A 24,281-nucleotide genomic window follows, 5' to 3' on the forward strand; every position below is an offset into this window, starting at 1 on the left:
CTACAGTATCTTTGCCAAGAAAACCCCAAATGGGATCTTGGAGAGCCAGACTCAACTGATATGACTGGATAACAATAACAACAACATCAAATCCCACAGAAGACTTGAGCACAATTGTTATTCCCACCTATGTGTTCCCTTCTCTATGGAAATGAAAAGTAAACCTAGTTCCTTCACTAAGAATAATAGCTACATGTCTAAAGCACTGCATGGTGGGCAAGCACTTTCTGTAGATTATTTCATTTGATCCTCACATCACTCAAGCAGGACAGGGGTAATTATGATTCCTGTTTTATATAGGAGGAAACTAAGGCCCAGAGAAGTTCAGTGCCCCAGGGTCAGAAAATAAGTATCCGAAATCTTTCTAACTCCAAGCCCACTGAGATCTACTGCCATATAATCAATTCTCCTATGGCATAGCTTTGAGTATGATGGGTTTCCCACCCATGCATGTGCTCCAATTTTCCAATGATATTTCCTAAAGCATGGTACCCTGAACTGAATAACATACTCCGGAGGTGGTAGAATATATCATCTCCTTTATTGTGAATGCAGTACATCCATGAACAAAATATAAATTCACCCTAGCTTGATTTTTTTCTCTAAGTCTACATTTATTAAAAAGTAAAAAAGAGTTTTTGTCTTAAAATGTTCTTTGGTAACATAGCAGTTGTAAAAAGTGAAAACTAAGTTAAGCATCTTGTAACAAATACAGAAATATCATTACAAGAACAGTACATAATCCTACTGTGTAGTACCAAAGAGGGAATTGAAACACACTCATAATGAAAATATTAATATCTCTGCTATCACCATAATTGTCTCATTTAATGAAAGCCTCTTATGTGACCAAAACTAACCCTCCATATGGTTCTTTAAATGCAAATAGAAGGAAAAAGTCATTTATACTCAACAGCAGCAATTGGAGACCCTATTTGAGTTGGCCCATTCATTAGGCATTCATTCCCAAAATGCAATCTCATTGGGTATCCAAGGAACATAAGCAGCCTTGAGCTATAGCTAATCAGTGCTTTTTAATTTTTTTTTCTGGAGAAAATCAGAATAGGAACTATATCATCTGACTTGAATACAATCTTGCCGAGAGTTCTCTTGTGTCTTTAAGTGTCTAAAAATGATGAGAAATTACATATGCTTACACACACACACACACACACACACACACACACACACACACACACACACTCCCCCCGCCAATGGTAGATACTGGAAAGAAAAAATAGTTATGGTTGTGGAGTATTTTGAGTACTGACTTGACTCAGATGTTATAGACTGGACTCCTCCTACTCCATTGAAATCTGATCTAGATGGTCCCTGCCATCAACTTTTATTTTGGGTTTATATTCTAGTTTGCTTTGAGGTCAGTGTGAAGATGTATATCCTATCCAAATAATCTAAAAAATCCAAATAATCCAAAAAATCCTATCCAAAAAAATTCAAAAAATATCCTTGCCAAATGATGAAATAAATTATCTCAATAAATAGTGAGTTTCTATCCTAGGAGGTCAAGTGGTGACTGAATGACTAATTTTCGTTGTTATCCAGGGGAATGCTGATAAATACCAGTGGGTCCTGATGATTTCCACTATCCCTTCCAATTCTAGGATTCTAGCAATTTGGAACTGGAAAGGATGTTAAAAATTATCCAGACATAGGATCATGTATTAATGGTAGTCATTAGCCCTTTGAGGGCATCTATTCAAATTTTTTTCATCTTTTTCATCTTTTTATCTTTTTATGATAAGTAAACAGAAGTCTAGCATATTTTTTCCAAGGTCACATAAGTTAAATGTTATGACCAAAATTCTAAAACAGAGTCTGAGTACAAAACCAATGCCTTTCCTCCTTCAGCCTCTTTACTTTCCATACAAGGAACCTGAGGCCTGGCAAAGGATAATAATTTGTTCTTAATAAGGAGCAAAAGTAAGAAATAAAGCCAGATCTGAAAGCCTCACTTTTTTGATTACAGCACAGGTTCTTAAATAGGGGTCTCTGAAAATTTTTGTTCATTTTTTTGAATAACTGTTTTCAATATAATTTGTTTCCTTTTTAATCCTATTACTTTATCATTGCTTAGTCACTCAGTGGAGTCTAACTCTTTATGACCCCAGGGATCAGAGCTATCCATAGGATTTTCTTGGCAAAGATACTGGAGTGGTTTGCCATTTCCTTCTTGTTAGGCAATCAGAGGTTATGTGACTTGCCCAAGACTCCAGATCTAGCGCTCTAACCACTGAATCATAGCTGCATCTTCCTATGTATTTCATTTTATTCATTTAAAGATATTGTCTGAGAAGAGATCTTTAGAACAAATTATCACAGTGGTTCATGACATTCAAAAAGGTTAAGAATCTCTACTATAGTAAGTCTTCCTTTAATGATTTAAGGATTTCATGAGACAAATGGAAACTATTCCTTGAATACAAAAATGTGATGTTTCTGAAAATATTATATATTAGACAGTTCTTTTCTTTCCCATACCTGGTTTTCTCTCTAGTCCTAAGGTGGGTTCACTGATGATTTTAGGAAAAGAGGATTCATTGGAATTCTTCAGTAAATTTATCCCAATGGGATCTTTTTGTTTTCTCCATTTTGTAGTCTTGTCAATATTTTACACTATGCAGAGCCATAGGTCTGAGGATGGAAGACTATCTTTTCACTGTACCTTTCTTTAGTCAATGGAGAAGGTAGAGGGTAGGCAGCAAATAAGCACGGTACTGTTTTTTGTTTGTTTTGGAAGGTATAAAATAATTCTGAAGCCATAAGGATTTTTCTAATGAGTATTTTTTTTTGAGGGCAGAGAAAAACCAGAAATTATCAAGGATAGGGAACTCCCCATGTGAAAAATCTCTCCACTGACTCAGATATCAATTCACCTGTAATTTGCAATCTTAGAAACACTGGGAGGTGAAGGGGGGACCGAAAGGTTAAGTGATTTGCCTTGCTCAGGGTCACCAAGCTGTTATGTGTCAGAGGTAGGACTCAAGGGACAATACAGGTATAGCTAGGTCCTGATTAGGGCCAATAATGAGTTGTGTGAAGTGCTCTCAAGGACTAGAATTCACACTATTCAATATTATAATTATGTAAAATAGGATAACTGGTTAAAGAGCAACAGAAAAATGCAGCATGCATTCGAAGAATGTGATCATATGACAAGGATCTAGTTATAAAATATTTTATAAAACTTAAGAGTACTCTGTCAGCATTAACTATTAGTCAATCAGTTCACAAAGAATTTAATTAAGTGCTTTCTCGGTGCCAGAGCTATTACTTTATTCCTGACTCTAAGGCCCATCCTTCAACCACTCTACTATATTACCTTTTGTTCTATGAGTTAGCAAACTATGGTGATTCAGTAGTTGCCATATTGCACTAGAGGCTCCTCCAAAATTCTCCACCCCAAACTGAGATTTTTTTAAAAAGATACACTATAGACTACCTTCTTGGAACAACGTCCTACTAACAATAGGCTACAGTCCAATGTTTTATACAAGTCAGGGAGAAAAATGTAGTTTATATTCAGTCCAATTTAATACAATCCAAAGTTTTCTAAGGCCCCATTTAATTCTTGACAGATAAACCTCTTTCTGAGGCCTCCCTCTGCTTTGTCAGACAATTTGGGTCCTATTCCAGAACTCTAAACAGGAAGTGAAAAGGTTGTCTTTTCTCATCAAGGAGCGAAGAGAAATGGTCTGTCAAATCGAGCCCCACTTTTCTTTACATCAGAAAATTTCAGAGGGAGGTTTATTTAATTTTCCAGAAAACTGGAGAAGTTTCTTGGAATGCCTGGATAGGAAGTAGACCTATTCCATCAAACTCTGACTTGGGCCTGAAAGTGGCCTCCATAAATCTATACGCAATGAAATAGTAAGAATGAGAAAGTGCTTTATAAAACTTAGAAGTACTAAATAATCAATAGTTAGCTTTTGTATAGTTCTTTAAGGTTGACAAAGCACTTTAGAAGGATTTCATTTGATCATCACAATAACCCTGGGAAGTAGGTACAATTATTATCTCCATTTTACAGAAGAGCAAACTAAGGTAGACAGAGATTAATTGACTTGCCCAGGCTGAAGTGAAGTGAGCCAGAACCAGGAGAACACTGTATGCAATCTTGGCAATAATACAATGATGATCAATTGTGAAAGACTTAGCAATTCTGATTAATACAATAATCTAGCACAATGCTGAAGGTTCTACAATGAAAAAAGCTTATACACTTCCACAGAGAGAGCAAACAATCTGAATACAAATTGAAACATATTTTTTTCACTTTATTTTTCTCACTTTTTTTTGCAACATGGCTAATATGGGAATATGTTTTGCATGTATAATTGATATCATATTGCTTGCCTTCTCAATGCATTGGGACAGAGAAGTTGGAGGGAAAGATACTTTGGAACTAAAAAAAATTAAAGAGAATGTTAAAAATATATAAATAAAGGGAAAATATTTAAAAAAAAAGTGTCAAATACTAGTTTTGAACTCAAGTCTTCCTGACTTGAGACCTAGCACTCTACCCATTATACCATCTGGCTGCCTATTAAGTGCAATAATTGCAATTAAGTGCAATAAGTGCAAAAATTATTATTATAATCCCCAACATTACTCCTACTGCTACTGCTGCTGGTGCTACTACTACTGGTACTGCTATTACTATTACTGGTACTACTACTGTTATTACAATGACTATTATGAGAGGTACTCAGTATAAAATATTATCACCATTTTACAGGGGAAAAAAAACTGAGAATCAGAGACATTAAGCAACTTGCTCAAGACACACAGCTAGTATATGTCAGACCCAAAATTAAGGGGGAGGGACGCAAGGTAAAGAACATTGGATTTTGAGTCAGAGGATATGAGTTAAAATCTGCCTCTATTCTAGGCAAGTCACTTAAATTCTGTGCCTTTAGTTTCCTCATATGTCAAATAAGGGTAAGCTAAATGAGATGGCCTCTGAGGTCTCTTTCAACTCTCACTCTATAATCCTATAGTCATGACTCCAAAACTTTTTTTTTTTAAACTCTTACCTTCTGTCTTAGCATCAATATTGTGTATTGGTTTCAAGGTAGAATGGCTAGGCAATGGGGGTTAAGTGACTTATCCAGGATCACACAGCTAGGAAGTATCTGAAGTCAGATTTGAACCCACGTCCTCCCATCTCTAGGCCTGGATCTCAATCCATTGAGTCACCTAGCTGCCCCCATGACTCCAAGACTCTTGAAAAAATGAGGCCCATGTCAATTATAGGTATGGCGCTTAGAGTGGGGTCAGGAAGACTAGAGTCAAGAAGAATTGGGTTCAGATCCTGCTGGAATCATTTCTGACTGGCTGCATGACCATATTCCATTGCATGCCATTAAGCATTTATTATATGATTACTATATGCTAAGTGCCATGCTAAATATTGAGGATACAAAGAAATATCTGTTTGAAGATGATATATGTACTAAAGAAACTCATATTCTAATGAAAGAGACAGACATGAAAGCGTCTGCTCTCAAGAAGGAAGACAGACAGATAGACATAGTAGTTGGATGGTAGACAGAGTGGAGGGCACTAGCAATGGGGGGAAATTGGAGAGAGTGAAAAAGACTAAGAAAGCCTTCCTTCAGAAGGTAGCATTTGGGCTGAGTCTTGAAGGAAGCTAGAAAAGCTGAGATGCATAGGAGAAGAGTATCCAAGGAGGCTGGGGTGGAGGCAGATAGCCAATGCAAAGATAAGGGGACTATAGATAGAGTGTCTTCTTTAAGGAACATTAAGGAACAAGCAAATATGTTGGGGTCATAGATTGTGTGGAGAGGGCTGAAATTTAAGACAAGACTTACAAGAAAGGGTCAAGTTGTGAAGAGCTATAAATGTCAAACAAAGGCCTTTATTTTGACTTGTTAATAGGGATCCACTTGAGTTTATTGAGGTGGGGTGGAGTGTGTGACATATGTAGCCCTATGCTTTAGGAGAACCACTTTAGGTGGAAGATAGATTGGTGTGTGGATATTTGAGACAGGGATAAGAGGGTTATGTCAATTGTTTATGTGAGTGGTAATGGGAGCCTGATTTAGAGTTAAAGAGTGGAAAGAAGGGCAGATATATAGAGATCTATCTATCTAACTATCTATCTATCTATCTATCTAACTATCTATCTATCTATCTATCTATCTATCTATCTATCTATCTATCTGTCTGTCTGTCTGTCTTTCTGTCTGTCTGTCTCTCAGTCTGTCTGTCTGTCTGTCTATCTATGATGTTGTGAAAGTAAAGTAAAAAGGATTTTGTAAAGTTATTTAATCTTGACAGTTTCTAAGTTCTCTCATAGCTCAAATTAATGATCATTTTCATCAGAGGAGACAAAATAGTGATGAATATGTCTCAATTGATACTTGAGCAATGAAACTACAGATTCACAATATAAAAACACGCATGTATTAAACATGTTCCAAACCACCTGACAGAAATACTACTTCACCAGTACTATACCTTTTGACACACTTTTCCAAATGACCCTCCTATTCTCATATGCAGACCTTGATTCAGTTCTAATGGCAGAATATGAGAGAAAAGGATAGTTTGGCAACAAACTCAGATTTCCTGAAAGCTGCCTTCCTTATCAAAATGGAAAAAGAGAAGTGGACAGAAAAGGAGCCATCTTTCTCACAGTGACCAACAAATATTTACCTGTGGTCTTAAAGAAGTGTAACTTCCATTATTTTGGTAAATGGAGCTTGATTTAATATTGCATTTAGTTTCTTTCCTTGGAAAAATAAATGTCTCCTTGTAGTAAATGGATACATAGGAATCTCCAGGTATTGCTACTTCTGTAACAGAATTTGTCCCAAGTCAAAATGCTTTCACTTTTTTTAAGTAAATGCAGTTTTATGAGTCATTGTCCTTAGCAGCATGGTGCTCAAAGACTTACTAGAAATCAGGGGGTTTTAAAGCTGGAAAAATTCTCAGGTTTGGCTAAGATTTCAGAGGTAGGAGATCCAAAATGTTCATCCAAAGAACCCAGAATTGGAATGGAGCTCAGAAGATATCCAAATAAGCCCGAACAGGTAATCTTTTCTATAATAATTCTAAGTGCCAAATTATAGACATTTAGTGATGGGAAATTTTCAACTTCTTGAGGTAGCCCATTCCACATTATGATAGCTCTAATTTAATTTTTTTCCAATTTAATTCAATCTATGATCTCCTCAGCACCTCTAACTTTTGATTTATTTGTCTAGACTATAGGCATATGGGATACACAGAGATGAAATATTTCTTTTTTAACCCCTGCAAACTAAACTCATTGTTCTTGGGTCTATCCTCTTTGATCTAAGCAGAATGTGTTATTTTTTTTCAAAATCCAGTACTCTAATCTATTATCCCATGCTACCTCTAAACTGGAGTTGATGTTGGGGGCTGAGGAAGAATCACAGGACTCCTCAGAAATCCTTGTCCCACCCACAACACCAGTACACTGTGACATCTTTGCTGACATGGATCTCTATCTTGATTAGGAAGGATCTTCATTGCATGAATTCTTGGGTCACTTGGCTTGAGAAAGAAAGCTTAATTGGGGTCTTGTGCTATTAGTTCACTGGGGACTGTTTAGCTGTGTAATATCCCCTAAGGCTCCATTTTCCCCTAAGGCATCTCAACTTTGGCAATGACTCAGTCCCACACTGAGTGCTTTACTATACATTTTTTCGTTATTATTAAATGATTACTATCTTTTCTAGCCTGCAGCTTGGAGAACAGCCGGAGACTCATTTGGTATAATCACAGCAAAACCAGACAAACAACAATAAAAATGTCTAGTCTCAGTGGTCACTAATGCACTGCCCTTGGTGCTCCATCTAAATAATGTAGGCTTATAGGATGCATGGAGACCATCCCTTTCTCTCTCTCTCTTTTTTTTATTCCCTCCCTCTCTCATTTTCAACCAAAGGCAGTTAGTTCAGAAACTACTTTGGAATAAAAATCCAGTGACCTCTTAGTTTTCTAGGGTTTGATTTTTTTAGTCCTACTCTCTTTTTTTTGTCTCTTCCCCCATATTTTGGCTATTTTCTCTGTCTATTGCTACTTAGCTAAGGTTAGGCAGGGGATAAACAAAGGAGATGACCCTGAAATGGTTAGTTTCACTCCTGAGGAGGTGCTCTAGTAAAAGGTCTGGTGGAGAGGTCATAGAACCCTATGCATGTTACCATTACAGTGGGTTTCTTCTGTACAAACTTTCTCTGTTCCCTCATCAGTATTAATATTCAAGAATCTTCTATATTACATATCAGAGAACCAACTCATCACAAATTTCTCTAGAAGTCAGAATTTCCAGTCCTTCAAGCCAATATATTACAATGAAGGCCTGGCCCTCGGCAAGATTCTCAAATAGGGTTGGATTTACCTCTTTGCTCTCATTTTAGTCCCCTTCTTCCCACTTGTTTCCCTCAATTTGTACCACCTCTGCTATTGTATCCATTTCCCCAACTCTAAGCACTTGCACTTATTCTCTGTCTTATTTTCATGGGGGATTTAGTTTTAGTTAACTTCTGACTAATCCTCAGAAATGTGTTAAATGATAGGAATTTGCACTATGGCAGTTATTTCTGAAGATGTTCCAGGTGTTTTAAATATAGAAACCTGTAAAGGCATAATTACAGTCACTTTGATAGACCAGATGAAGATAATATAGGAACAAAGATTCTGAGCAGAAAGGGACATTAGAGATCAGATAGTCCAACCCCCTTATTTTACAGGTGCATAAACTGAGGCTCAGAAGGGTCAGGAAAGGAGAATGAGGTTGTAGGTACATTCTAGAATAAGTATATCACCAAGAATTAGAAGGAACCTTAGAAGGCATCTAGTCCAGCATTCAATCCAGTGCATAAAAATGTTCTAAAATATTCCTGGCAAATGGCCATTTTGCTTCTTCATTATCTTTTTGAGGGACAATGAGATGACACTTCAGTGAAGTAGGCTAGTTCATTATTAGTATGTTTTTAAATATATTGAAGCTAGCAATATTCATAACAAGATATCATGAAATATGCTTTCAGATTCATAGAATCTCTGAGTTGAAGAGATTTGAATTCTCACAAGCTGCCTTCCTTTGTTATAGTTTCAAAGGATAAGACTATCCTTTGCCTTGTTAAGGCTAACTCTTTCTTTTCTCATCTAGAAGCCTGGACCACTGATTATTCTCCAAACATGCATGTTCCCACTGGGCGAGGGCTGTTAAATATTTAACCAGGTTTAACGAGGTAAAGCCTATACTTCTCTCACTCTCCAAAAAATGAAGCACAATTTAAAATTTAATCCACGTCATTAACATTTTCTTCATCACTTTCTTAAGTCCAGGAAATCAACAAAACAACAAATAAGGTCCTAATTGGCAGGGTTTGCAAATTTCTGAGCTATAAATGCTCACACTTAAAATTTATCAATTGGCTATCTCCAACGAGCTAGCTTTAGCACAGTCCTACCTCCCACCATCACTGCCCTCATATAAATGTGCTTCTTCTCTATTGCCAATAAATGTTATCACGTATCCTTCATCTTTAAAAATAAATACATATACATATAAGGAACTATTATAGAAATAAATAGGTAAATAATAAATTTGCCTTGATGTTACTATTGTTTCAAGTTAACTTCTATGCCTTCTTCTTTTGAGTGTTATTCTTGAAGAAATAGTCTATATTTGCTGCGTCTAATTTCCCCAAATCCTTATTGTGTGACTTTTGACATCACCATTCTATTGAAACTATTCATTCAAGGGTCACTAATCATCTTATACTTGCAAAAACTCATAGCTTTTTTTTCAGTTCTCATCCTACTTGATCTTTTTATAGCTCTTACCATCATTGTCTATTCTTTTTTCTTAGCTATGTTCTACTTCTCTGACTTCCAAGACATTGATCTTGCTTGATTTTCCTCCTACTTGTGTCACAGTTCTTTCTTAGTTTCTTTCTGTGGTTCATTTTATCCTGCTCCAATCCTTAAGTACAATTGTCCCTCAAGGCTCTTTTCTGAACCCTCTTCTCTTCTCTTCTCTTCTCTTCTCTTCTCTTCTCTTCTCTTCTCTTCTCTTCTCTTTTCTTCTCTCTCTATGTATATACACACTTATATATGCTCACACACACAAACATACATATACCTTATACTTTTAAGGTCCCTTAAGCTGATATGCAATATCATGTAGAGAACTACCATTAAATATAAACAGAAGATACTTCTATATCTCTATATTTATATCTGCTCAGCTCTAATGTCTTTGACTAATTCTATTGACTCCTGGGTATCTCCAAGTGAATTTTCTTCCAGAATCTCAAATTCACCTTGTCTAACCTGAACAATGTCCCCAAAACCTGACAATCTTTATAATTTCTCTGCTTCTGTAGATGGAAACACTATTCTCTGAATCATCTATGTTGCAAATTTTAGTCATTTTGGTCCTTTAATTCCCCTTTTCTATTCACATTCCATCAGTTGCAAGGCTAATTGAATACAGGTTCATCATTTCTTATATCACTTTATTTTTCTCTACTCATAATACCATTCCCCTCACTTAAGATTTCATGACCTCTCATTTCTCTTTTTATAACACCCTCCTAATTTTTTCACTGGTCTCCATTTTGTGCATCCAGCAAATAGTTGGACTATCTTCTTCATGCTAAGGTTTAACTCTATCATTCTGATTTAAAAAAAATCTTCAATTGTTTCCTATTTTGTAAGGAATAAATTACAAGCTCCTTAGCCTGGCATTGAAATTACCTGGCATCTACCTTCCTTTGGAGATTCACTTCAAATTTCTCCCCTTAATTGAAGGTGGCTAAGAAACAGCATAACTTTGAAGATAAGAATTCCTGGGTTCATCTCCTACCTCTAAAATATACTGTCAATGTGACCATGGACAAGTAATTTAACCTTCCAGTACTCCTGTCTACTCTCTAAGATTATAACTTGCTGAGAAGACATCCCCCTGCATGAGTAGAGAGTGTTTCCTCACCAGAGAGTTCTTTGTGCAAAGAAATCAGAGACTGAGTCATTATCCTTCTCACCTTTACACATTTCATGATCTAGTCACACCATATTACTAGCTAATTCTGAATTCTAATTTCCTCTTAGTACATCCTCATGCCCATTAATAAGCTTCCTCTTCATCTGCATTCTTCAAAAGTTCTATCTTACACCCAAACATTTAGTTCATTGGCCACCACCTGAGCAAAAGAAAGGGAAGAAACAATTATTTATTAGGTGCCTATTATGTGTTAGGTACTATGGTAAGCACGTTATAAATATCTCATTTCATCTCGACAATAACTCTTTGAGGTGGGTACTATATTATTTCCATTTTCCAGTTGAAAATACTGAGATGAACATTAAGTTAGTTGGCCAGGGTCACAAAACTGTCAAGTGTTTGAGGCCAGATCTGAACTCAGATCTTCCTGGCTCAGATCCAGGGCTTTTTACTGCAACTGCTTCTGGAAAGTCTTCCAGGATTCATCCATCTTAAAATGGTTCCTATCGTCTTAGTTTTTCCTGAAACTTTTTTGACTTTTCTGTTTTTTTCTCATTTCCTAACTTATATAATCTCTCTCTGCACACATATCTTTTTCCCTCCCCACTTCATAGAGTGCAAACTCCTTTCAGGTAGAGACTGTCCTTTTATATTTTTGTATCCCCAGGGCCTGACACATATTAGACATTTAATAAAGATTTATTGAATGAATTGAAGGACTTTTGGGGTCATTGAGTTCAATTTTATCCCACTTTAGTAAGAATAACCATGATGCATGGTCATCTAGTACTGCTGTAAGGCATGAGAAGGGGTTGGGAAAGAGGAGAATTAGCTTTACTTTAACTAGGTCACAATTTGGAACACACGTCCTTAATCTTAAACATTAGGGTACATTTAAGCAAAATCTTTTCCTCTTCTTGTCCTATTATTTCTTCCATTCATTTTTAAAATCTTAATCTTATCTTAGCATTAATTCTAAGACAGGAAGACAGCAAGAACAAGGCATTCAGGGTTAAATGACTTGTCCAGATTCACACAAGCAGGAAATGTATGAGGTCAGATTTGAATCCAGGTTCTCCCAGGTTCCAGGCTTAGTGCTCCATCCACTGTGCTACCTAATTTTCCTTTTGCCTTATTATTTCTTGACCCCATTGAATTTCCAGTATTTCTGCTCAGCTGTCATTTTAGCCCAGGTCTTATTTTTTTGAAGTCATATTTAGTGCCTGGTGAAATCATATTTGGGGATCCACAATATGCTTCAGCAACATTCCAGCCATCCCTCTACCTTTCCCACTCCCTCCCCTTCCCTTGAAAAAATAATCAAAACAATAATACCATTCCTAGAAAGGACATGTTGGTCAATTACCCTATGAATCCACTGAACTTCTTTATAAGTTCTTAGATCAAATCAACTAATCATTCTTTTTTTTTTTGTATTTTTGTATTTTTAATTTTTAAACCCTTAACTTCTGTGTATTGGCTCCTAGGTGGAAGAGTGGTTAGGGTGGGCAATGGGGGTCAAGTGACTTGCCCAGGGTCACACAGCTGGAAAGTGTCTGAGGCCAGATTTGAACCTAGGACCTCCCGTCTCTAGGCTTGACTCTCAATCCACTGAGCTACCCAGCTGCCTTCCCCCCAATCATTCTTGCATGGTTACTCTTTTTCTAGATATAGCTTCTTCCCCTATCAGAATATAAGCTTCATAGGGGTAGAAACTATCATTTTTGCTACCAAGATTAATAGTATCTGGCACATAGTAAATGCTTAATAAATATATGTTGATTTATTCTTTAGATACGTGCTTTTCTCTTTGGTTAGTTTTTCTGTCACTCCATTTTTTTGTGTGTGTGTATATTCCCCTAGAATTAGAACCTCTCTTTTCTGCTTTAGTCAATGCTTCTTACTTAAGTTTGCCTTTCCTTTTTTCTGTTTTCCTTTTTGAAGAATGGAAATATATATTAATTCTTGCAAAATCTGACTCTCTTTTTCAGGAAAAAATTGGGATGATTTGGAACTGTTTACAAAAATTCATTTTTTTAAAGGAATGATAGGACTTTGCTGGAAAAACAAGAGTGTAGCAAAGGAGGGAGATTTTGCCTCATAAGAAAAAAATGGAATCAAAATAGCAAGGGAAGTAAAAGGTTCTGTAAAGACTGATAATTTCTTTCATTCAGTTATTTTCTTTTGGAGAGAATTTCATACTTCAAACTCCTTTCTTTAAAAACAAAACAAAAGCTTGTGAAATTCACAGAATTTTGGAGAATCTCCAAATTGGAAAGGACCTAAAAATTCCCTTTTACCAAGTACTCTTCAATAAGAATCCCCTCTCTTGTTAGCATCCCTACATCAGTGGCTATTCACTTTTGTTCAAATACCTCCAAAGACAGAAAACTTAACTACTTCCGTATGTGTACATTTCACTTTCAAATCATTTCCCTAGTTTCAAAAGCCCTTCTTTTAGATGCACAAAATAGTGCATATAATTTTACCAGATGATATATTTACCAGATTAATTCCTGCATATCTTCACCACTCTTTCTTCACATATGAAGTAAAATTTGTTAACAAACTTGCCCATTCATCTCTAACTATTGCCCAGCAATAAAATTTCTCAATTTGTGGCAATTCCCTCACGTTTAATTCTCTGTGAACTTCTAATTTCTTAAATCCTGCCTTGAATTAGGGTCCATATTGGCTTTATTTCCACATGGTCAGCATTTCTAGGTCTGAGTAGTACTTTACTATGAAGTTTGCCCCTTTCCTGCTTATTACTTACAGGAGAGGTATGCTTGAGATAAGTTAGCAGGTAGAGAAGGAAGAAGTCAACCCAGATGCCTCAGTTCTCTATCACTGCTCTATGGTGACAATTTTATTCATTCTAAATATGTAACTCTCTCTTCTACTACATACACCCCCAAAATGCCATGATAATCCTATTGCATAGACAGCTCAAACATGCTAACATGGTTACATGATGTGAGTAAACTTGTTAATAGAATCAAGTAGGACTTCCCATTGTGGCTCCAGGGGGAAAGAAAAAAGATATGATTTCCCATTGTGGCTCCAGGAGGAAAGAGAAAAGATGGTAGGAAAGTAAATTAATGATTACATTAAAATGTCAACCCAAAGAATATAGTTATGTTGTTGTTTAGTCGTGTTCTCCTTTTTGGGACCTCATTCATGGTTTTCTTGGCAAAGATACTTAAGTGGTTTGCCAATCCCTTCTCCAGCTCATTTTAGAGATGAGGAAACTGAGGCAAATAGGGTGAAGTGATTTGCCAAAGGTCACGAGGCTAGTAAGTGTCTGGGACTAGATTTGAACTCAGGAAGATGAGTCTTCTTGATTCAAGCCTGTTGCTCTATCCACCATGCCACCTAGCTGCTGCTACAGGAAGGTAGTGTAGTGGAGTAAGTAATGGGTCTTCCATCTTTTCCCTGTTCATTTACATCTCCCTCTTCTTGTACATTTTCCCTAGTTAAAAGATTTCGATCCCTTTGGTAATCATCTCCAAGAACCTGTTACCTGTTAATGCTGTTTTTCTGTGCTAACATCTGCCAGTCTTTGCCTTTGGCACTGGGAGTATCAAATGTTGCACATATCCTCTGTCTGATGGAGTAGGGGATTTTGAAGGCTTTGGGACCAGTCTGTGCAGGGAACGTGTTGTCCTCTTGTGCAAAAAAAGTGATGGTTTCTCTTTCACTCTACAAATACAAAAAAGAAAATTGTGATAAGATCCAACTGTTAGCACCATAACTTCATTAAAATCAGTTCACATGAGAAATTCTGCTTAAAATACTTTCCTTTTTAAGTGCATTGGAACTATGGAAGGTGGTTCCTCTTCTTTAAAATAGCATATAGCCTTATCTCATGAGTCTGGCAAATATCTCCTAAAATCCACAGAATTCCTTGACATCATGGTATCTGCAATCTAGGAATTCTCTAAGGTTCATATGGAGCAAACCCATGCAGTTCTAAAATAGGGAGAAACTTTCTCTGCTGTAACTACATGTAATTAGAGCCAGCCATATCCTTCCTTTCTGGAGAGTTCTGTAGAATCATATTTACAAAATTAATGAGGAGGCAGCGAGTGGCTCAGTGGATTGGGAGCCAAGTGTAGAGATGGGAGGTCCTGAGTTCGAAGCTGACCCTAGATGCTTCCTAGCTGTGTGACCCTTGGCAAATCACTAGACCCCCATTGCATAATCTTTATTTCTCTTTTATCTTAGAACCAATACACAATATTGATTTTAAGACAGGAGGTAAGAGTTTAAAAGAATTAAAGAGTAGGGTGAGTCCCACTGGTAATTTTATACTAGCTTCTCTCCAAATGTATAGAAAGTTGTGTCATAGTGGTGACTGGAATTATTCTCATCATTTTGGGGATGTGTGGGTATCATCTGATGGCCCTATTTCCTACAAAGGTTCACATGATTTTTATTCCTTTGGGGACATACAATATATCAAAGATCTTCCTAATAATGAAAATATCAAATGATTGGTGATTGGTAAAAGATGGTAGGTAAAAAAAGATTTCCCAAGTTCCTTGTAGATCTAAAATCTACGTAGATCCAGTAAAATATTTCTTAATTAAGAACTTTAGATCTGCTGGGTTCTACAGAGTAAAAAGTATTGGTTAGACATATTTGTCATACATATAAAAATCAGTTAATTTTATTAAGTTTTTCTTTAAAATATTTCCAAAAAGCATCTACACTTTCCTTTTTTATGGCACTTATTAAAAAAAATAAAGCTGTCATAAGTTTGCCCCACCTCCACCTCTACTCCTAGCATTGCCTGATACTGAGGGCTTTGTGGAATTAATTAACAGCAGCAGCAACTGAATAAAGGAAGCTGGACTGCAAGTGAATGAGTGACAATCAATGAGAATTTATAAATAAATAAATAGGGATTTCAAGAGCAGGAAAAAAGAGAAAGTTTCTGACTTTTAATGGCAGTTGATGGGTGGCCTTCCTTTGCTTTTTCATTTAGAAACTTTCCTGTTTTAAATCAGTTCATTGCACAGGAATGGGGATGCCACCAGTCACTTTATATAACATTTATGATGTATTCCAAAAAGCATCTGGACCAGGTAATAAGAATCCTGTAGATACATCACATTTTCTGATTGTTTAAATTAAATATGCAGAGGGAAGAGTAGATTTCATGCCCTGCACATCTGAGATAAGCAGTCACTACCTGGTTAGCTGAGGGAATTGTAAGGCAATGAAGAATTCCAAGTATTCAGTCTATTTTGTCAAATTATCCCCCTACTTCCATGGGAGATGGGATAAGAAAATGTGCCACATGATTGAATCTGCTTGAAGGGAAATTGTAACATGTAAAATTCCCATTTAAACTTCTTCTGCCCAAAAGATGATTCTACAGCAGTATTTTATTGAAGAGCAAGGAAGAAAGAAATAGCTTGGAGATGCCTCCCTTTTCTCTACAGCATTAAAAAATTCCTTAGCCCTGCTTTACCATCTATAATACTATGCCACTGGTAACTCTGAAGGGTATCATTCACCAGTAGCCCATGGTCAATTCAATTGCCTTTCCTAAGTCAGCAATGGATTTAGGTTTGAGGAACAACAATTGATAGTAAAAGTTCTTAAGTTGGTCCTTATAGTAATCTTACTTTTTAAAAGAGACAAAATTCTTCTTCCATCCATGAAAGAATATGGAAGTGAGAAGGCAAGTTGGATCATATATTTCTTGAGAAAATCATTTCATTGAGCAGAGTGGAAGGTGATAATGGCTGTGGGGGCAGACCATAAGGAATTAAATTATATAAATTAGAGGTATTAGAACATTGATATTTTTAAGTTCAAAATCAAGGCTAAACCATGGCCAGACAAAGGATATATTTTATTATAGAAAAAAGTCTTTTCAATTTTTCATTTTATTTTATTTGTACATAATATGTGTACTATATCTTTATTATATAAAAAAGAAAAAAGTCCATTAGGAGTATAGGATTAGAGTCCTTCATTAGGAGGATAGGACTGGAGTCTAGAATATGACAATTCTTCATTTGTTTTATCATAAAGAAGTCACCCCAGTTCTCTCAATTTCAATTTTCTAATCTATAAAATGTAAATAAATGGAATATTGTGGGGAAAGTAATTTGTAAGTGTTAAAGTACTATAGAATTGTGAATTATCATAATATCTTCATGCTCAGCACTGGCCTCATATTTACTGTTGGTATTGTGCAGAGAACTCCACATTGTCCAAAGGGGGATGTAATTTCCCTGCTGGTTTTGGTGGTGTTTATTTGTTTTCAGTCATGTCCTACTATTTGTAACTCCATTTCCAGCTTTCTTGGCAACTCTACTGGAGTGCTTTACCATTTCCTTCTCTAGTTCATTTTATAGATGAGGAAACTGAAGCAAACAGGGTTAAAGGACTTGCCCTGGGCCACACAACTAGTAAAAGAATGAGACTGGATTTGTACTCCAGAAGAAGAGTCTTCCTGACTCTGGATACAGCACTCTATCCACTGAGTCCCCTAGTCATGTGGAATATGACTGTCTAAATCTGCATGGTAAGTTGCCAATGGCCTAGAGCTCTAAAAGGGTGTGATGTCCTTTAACACCTGAACCCTTTAATGAAATCTGTAGTCTGGAGGAGAAGGAAGCACATGAACATTTCCTCGTTCAGCCTATAATCTGCCTTTTCCCCAGCTTAGGGACTTATTTAGTGATTGTAATTTTGCTTTGTCTTTTGGTTCAGACTATTTATTAAAGGTTTGGAGAAAATTATCCCCTAATCTTTCTTGGTTTCATGAAGGGCTGAAGAAGAGAGATAAGCAGTTGTTATCCATGAGCATACACATTCATCTACTGATAAATGATCATAGAATAGAATGGATCCTGAGAGATCATTCAATAGAGGCTCCTGCCTTCAGGTAGGTCCACATCTAAATCTACGGGTGCTGTCTATTCTCTTCCTGAAGATATAGGAGGTTAGAACTCTCTAAGTATCATGTTTTTTCACACTATTATGAGTGAATAAAAACATTTATTAAGCTTTTACCACGTTTAAAACACTCTGTTCAAGACCTTAGGTATAAAAATAGAAAAGTAAGACAGTCCCTGCTCTCAGGGAGCTCACATTATAAATGAGGAGATTATATATATATATATAAGCTATGAGCAAGATGGGAATTCATTGTCTTTAATGTCATTTCACTAAAATATCTTAAGGATATTTATCATCCACTTATGCCTTCCCTGATCTACCCAGATGCTCATGATGATTCTGTCCTTGAACATTAAATAGCACTTTGTTTTGCCTTCTGAAATGTACTATCACAAAAATATTTGGAAAGACTGAAACAATGGAATATCAACAAAGTTGGAGAGCAAGAATTTGAACCCAGATTCTGTGATTCTAAAGGCTCCATACCACATTATACCCCATAATTCTCTTTTAGGTCTGACATGTTGCACAAAATGATTTTATTCTTGAAACCTTTCAGACATCTGGCACAAATATACTGGATGTGGTTAGTTCTGGAAGCTGAGCTGATGTTATAAAAAAATCCATTGGCTTATTTTTTACCCTTGAACTACAAGGGTTCAATGATGCTGAGAAGCAAATGTAAAAGATTTAAAAATCCTAACACAGTTTTCTTTCACATTAATATTCTGTAAAAGCTGAAGTTGCTACCTGCAAAGCCAGGATGCCCTTAGAAGCCCTCTATCTGGAATTCTTTTGTCAACCTCTTAACTGATATTAAGGGTAATTTGCATTGGAGAGAACCAGTATTGTGCATTCTCTGCCTTTCCACACTTCTGAAAGGCTGTTCTTCCTAGCTTTCCCTTTCATGATATTTTTCACATTTTCTACAATTCATATTTTACTTTGAAATTCATTGTGCTAAATAGTCCATGACTGTTAAAGCCAAAAAAATCATAATCTCCTGCTTATGACTCTAGCTTTATTACTGATGCCTCTTTCCCAAAAAGATGCCTTGTACTAATTGGCCATAATAAATGCAAATCCGGTAAAGACATGCCACTTGTGATAGCCATTGGTTTGGAGAAGTGGCCCTTTGGAAAATGTTCCATTATTTAGCTGAACAATTATCTTAGGATTAAGTACCACCAGACAAAAAATGACTGATCTATTGGACAGCAAGTGAAATAGCAGGGCTACTTGTTTCATTCAACTGATCTTCAGTTGAAATGGTCTTCACTATTTTCTCTAGTAATTCATTTTTCCACAAAGATAAAATCAACTCTGAAACTCTCTCCTCTTCAATGTCCCCTGGTCCTGGGATCCCCTCCCTATGTCTGATTAGAGAGGATGGAAAGTAGATCTTATAGAGTTCCTCCCATTTAAGAAGGGAGCACAGAGTAGCAATCTCCCCCTTGATGCCTTGCTAGTCTTCCTCATCCCCCTGATTGAGTACCTCTCCTTTACTCTTTCCCCTTTTAAGCTTCTTTTTATGTATCACTTTCCCCATCATAATGTGATCTTTCTGTGGGCAAGAATTATCCTTTACCTTAGTGCTTAGCACAGTACCTGGCACATAGTAATGTTCATTAAATATTGACTATTAGCTAATTTTAACTATATAGTTAAAATAGTTATTTAACTATATAACTAAATTTAACTATATAGCTAATAGTTAAAAAGCAACATAGGTCTTACCCAGTTAATGGTATTTCCCTTTTACTAATGGACTATACATATTAAAATGGTTTAACTATTCTGCCAAAACTAAGCTAGGGTTTCTTATCATCCAGAGGAGAGTTAGCCAAAATACAGCTCTGCCTTGACTGGCCAGAAAATATTCTAAATATTGTTTAATCATAACATAATGCTTCCCATTGACATTCTGGAAGAACTAATTGCCTCAATAAGAATTCACATTTTTCTGTCCTTACAACCCCACAAAACATAAATTATATCACTCCAGTGTTACAGATGACAAAACTGAAGATCTGAGAGACAGGCCAGTGATTTGCCCAGAAACTCACAACTCCTGAGTGTCTAAGGTCACATCAAGTCCAGGTCTCTTGACTCTAAATCTGGTACTTTGTCTTGTACTTCCTACCCTTGGGAACATTATTATTATTTTGAATTTATAAACTAGGGTCCACAGCTAAAAGATTTCATGCATTTCTTAGGATAAATCTGAAAGAATTACGGTAGTATATAGTGTGAAAAATACTGGGGAAACATCGAAAGATCTGAGCCTGAGACTTGGCTCCATTACTGGTGCTGAACTTGGAATCAGAAAGGCCTTTGTTCAAATTCTGCCTCAGGCATTTATTTAGGAGAAATAATTTAATCTCCCTTAGTCTCAGATTATTCATCTATAAGATAATGATAATAATAGCACCTACCTCATAGGGTAGTTGAGAATATCAAGTGAGAAAACATACATAAAGTACTATCTAAATGGTAGTTGTAATTAATTTTTTTTATTACTATTTATGGGCTGTGTTGTTTTGCACTAATCCCTTCACATTTCAACCTCAGGTTTCCTGTCCTATCACTTAACCTTGTGCAAAATTCACATTATAAGCTTTGGGCTGGGAAGGCTCTTTTGCTAAGCTCTCTTTGGCCCCATTATTTTGCCCTGCTTTTTTGTCCTGCTCACTTTCTCTGGTGCCATCCAAATTGTGGACTGATCAATTTAGACTGTCTTGAGTGGTCTAGTAATAAATTAACCAAAATAAGAAATAATGCCTTTCAAGATTTCTGTCATTACAACGAGATCTTTCCATACTCTCCCCACCTGTAGTGCCTTCCCCAACAAGTTACCATCATAGAAATTTAACTCTGTTTACTCCTTTCTTTGACACCCCCAAAACAACCTTTAGATTTTAAAGGGTGTTATTGTAGTAGTTGTTGTTATGATTACTGTGTAACCCTAGGAAAATCATTCAAATTCTCTTTGCCTCAATTTCCTCAGCTGTAAAGTGGAGATAATAACAGAACTCACAAGGTTAAGATTAAATGAGATAATGTTTTGGGAGAAAAACACAATGAAGTACCCAGTACAGTGTAGGAGTTATATAAAAGAAACGACGATAACTAACATCTTACCTCGAGGATGGATGTCTGCACTTGGAGGATCTGTTCATGGCCTTTGAGCTGCCGGATGCAAATCTTGCAGGACAGCTGGGTGGTGGTGGGAGTGTAGCGCTCCAGGGAGAAGGCACAGTGCAGGGGCTGTCGGTTACTGCACCACACCCGAGAAAATGGGACTTCCTAAAGGCAAGAGAGGGGAGAGAAGAGGGAAATGACATGTGGACCCATCTGATGGGAGCAGAGAACAGGAGAAATAATGGCAACAATAATAATGATGGCAGCAAAGATAATTGCATACATATCTTTGATGGAATTGTTTTTGAAATAATGTTCCAGTATATGCCAAGTAGCACAAAACTAATTAATGTCAATTCCAATTGATAATATTAGTATTCCAGGGGTACCACAAGCTTGAATTTCACTTTGTGGAACAAATGATTATGAAAAACGCGCTCCAAAACAAATCACCTTTTCCTATTATATAAATGCTTCTCTTTCAAGAACTTAATAGAGCCCCTTTCCCAGGACTATGGCTATGCATTTCGAAGCATGTGGCAGCACAGCATTCCTCATCTCTCCCCCTGTTCACTTCAAAACAAAAGGCAGTGAAAAGATAACTGGATCTGATATCAAAAGAGCTGAATTCAAATCTTGGCTCTGTTGCATACTTTCTGTGTGCTCTGAGACAAATGTATTTCTAGGCTACAGTTTCTTCTTCTATCAAATTAGAGGCTCAGGTAGGATGATTTCTAAAGCCATCACATATATTCACATACTTTATACCATATATATCCTTTAACAATGAAGAGGACTTCAAATGTGGTGCAGATACCCAAAACTACAAAATAATCTACTACAAAGATATGCTGCTAGGCAATAAAAACTTACACTTACACATGCCTATGTGTAATAGATTCAAACAGTGGGCTCTCTGTGCCACTCCAATATTATGCAGTCATGCAAAATTTCCCAACTCCTCCTTCTTCCTCTTCCCAACAGTGCTCAGAGAGGAGGAAGTAATCCCACTTATGGAAAATGAGAAAAGAAAATACTACAAAAGCCCACTCAGAATACTACTATCCTAATAAACAATTACAACCAATTGGTCTGGGTCCAAAGATAAAATTTACAATGAGTCCAGGACTTCATTTTTCTCTCACACATTGAAATAATCCACAATCCCCCACTCCTCCTTGCAAGGCTTCCCTTTTTATTTCATGTCAAATTTTGTAATAGAAGAGTAGAAAGCTAGGCACAGTCTGACATGCCCATTAATATTTCACAGGATTTGGATAAAAGACAGGCAAGAATCCATTATCCTATAGAGAAATTCATCGTAGGCAGAATGGGGAACTCTGAAGAATAAAATTACAAGGCACAAAAAATAACCACTTATATTAGGAGGCCAAAGTGATTTAAAGACACCAATGTGGATGCACAGGGAGCTCACTAATCTACATTAATTTTTATAAACATATATATATATATGTATATATGTATATATATATAAATGTTTCTTTTTCTATTATATGTGCATATAATAGAAACAGGAGGAGCCAACAATACTAACAGAATACAAGGTAGGTACACTATAAGAATAATGTCAGGAGAAAGAACTGGGGACATTCCAAGTTGAGAGAGGGTGACTGAACAGATACAATGTCCAGAATTTAGGGAAAAAAGCTATCCTGAAATAAGTATTATATCCTGCCTCTCCCAAAGTGTTGCTAAAGGATGAAATGATATAGTGTGCCTTTGTATTCTGTCAATAGTAAAAAGTCACCCAGGTATATAGAGAAAGGAATTGCTTTTCTTAAGGATGTATAAGCAATATACTACATAGCAGGAATTCAAACCCATAATAGCTAACTTCCTAACTAGGACTCTTTTCATTATACCAGATGATGTGTCTAAGATTCTGGTCAAGACCTTGGTTATCTCTGCCTTTACCCCATTTTATCTCTTTCAAATTATATACATACACATCGTATTTTGTTTCTTTTTCCATCATCCACTTCAACAAGAAAAACAAAAATAAAAATATACAAACCAAACTCTAAGAAGGAAAAAAAGACATGGAAAAGCCAGTCATTTCAGTTTTCTATGTCAAGCTGGCTGTAAACTTTGGATAGACTTTTAGTCTAATTGCTTACTTTACTTCTCCTTTTCCTCTCCTATGTACTTGTGTTTTCAGGTATCACTTTACCACTTTTATGTAAATAAGGCCTATGTATACATGTGCATCTGTAACTTCTTAAAGATATTAAGACCATCTCCACACCATGCCTCCTGTTCTCTGATCATCATTCTGATGTCCCATCCACTGAAAACTTGGACTCTGCCCCAGGATCCTCTAGATCTGATAGAGGAGCTTTTTGCCTGATCTTGATGTGATCCAGCCTTCAATATTTTCTTATCATTCCCCTGTTGTCTCCTTTTTCCATCACCCTTTATATATAGAAATTACTTAAATTCTCTATCATTAACTGTTCATTATATTTCCAGTTGTCACTGACTGCTTCCTTTGTAGGTCTTGCCAATATCTATAGCTTAAATTTTCAAGACATTAACTCTCCATTGTCTCTATCTAATTTCCCCATCAATGGCCCTTTATGGTTTTACCTCTCCCAAATCTATTTCCAGTGACTCCAATGTGTTTAAAATATATATCTTTATATTTCTGCTACCACTAACTAAGTCTTGCTTTTAGAGATCATCACCTTGCCCTATGCGTGAATCCTTGTCACTAGTCATCTTGCCAATAGTGTCTCCTGGGCAGCAGCTCTCAATACTCTCCAACATTTCTTTAAAATCACATTACTCCTCTGTTCACAGGTCTTCCATGGTTAATTTATTTCCTATCCTGTCAAATCTGGACACATTAGCCCTAGTTTCTCTCGAGCCACAGTTCTTAGATGTCCTATAGATACCTCAAGTTCTGCATAGCCAAAAAAAAAATTATCTCTACATCTCAAGCCTCCCCTTTTTCCCAGTTTCCCTAAGTCTATTGACGATACTACCAGAATTTCATTTCTGTAAGTTTACAACCTAAGAGTTATTCTGTGGTACTGTTCCCTCTCTTTCACATTTCATGTCCTCAAAAGATATCAGGTCTTAATGTTTCTACTTACACAACATTTTTTCACATAGACTCCTTTTAATCCATTCACCCCAGTTACCCTAATGGAAACACATATCACATCTCACC

The 24,281-nt window shown here is 36.4% G+C and overlaps 1 protein-coding gene across 1 annotated transcript in view; it reads right to left on the bottom strand.

The window, feature by feature from the left end:
• Positions 1–24,281, bottom strand: part of UNC5D (unc-5 netrin receptor D) — a 376,103-nt gene that overhangs the window by 13,231 nt on the left and 338,591 nt on the right. Inside the window, exons 15-16 of the mRNA XM_044659544.1 lie at positions 21,089–21,253; positions 14,550–14,728 (exon numbers count right to left, since the gene is read on the bottom strand). Coding sequence (XP_044515479.1) covers positions 14,550–14,728; positions 21,089–21,253 — 344 coding nt within the window. The remainder of the gene's footprint in view (positions 1–14,549; positions 14,729–21,088; positions 21,254–24,281) is intronic.

The sequence above is a fragment of the Gracilinanus agilis genome, chromosome 2 (assembly GCF_016433145.1).
Source record: "Gracilinanus agilis isolate LMUSP501 chromosome 2, AgileGrace, whole genome shotgun sequence".
NCBI lineage: Eukaryota > Metazoa > Chordata > Mammalia > Didelphimorphia > Didelphidae > Gracilinanus > Gracilinanus agilis.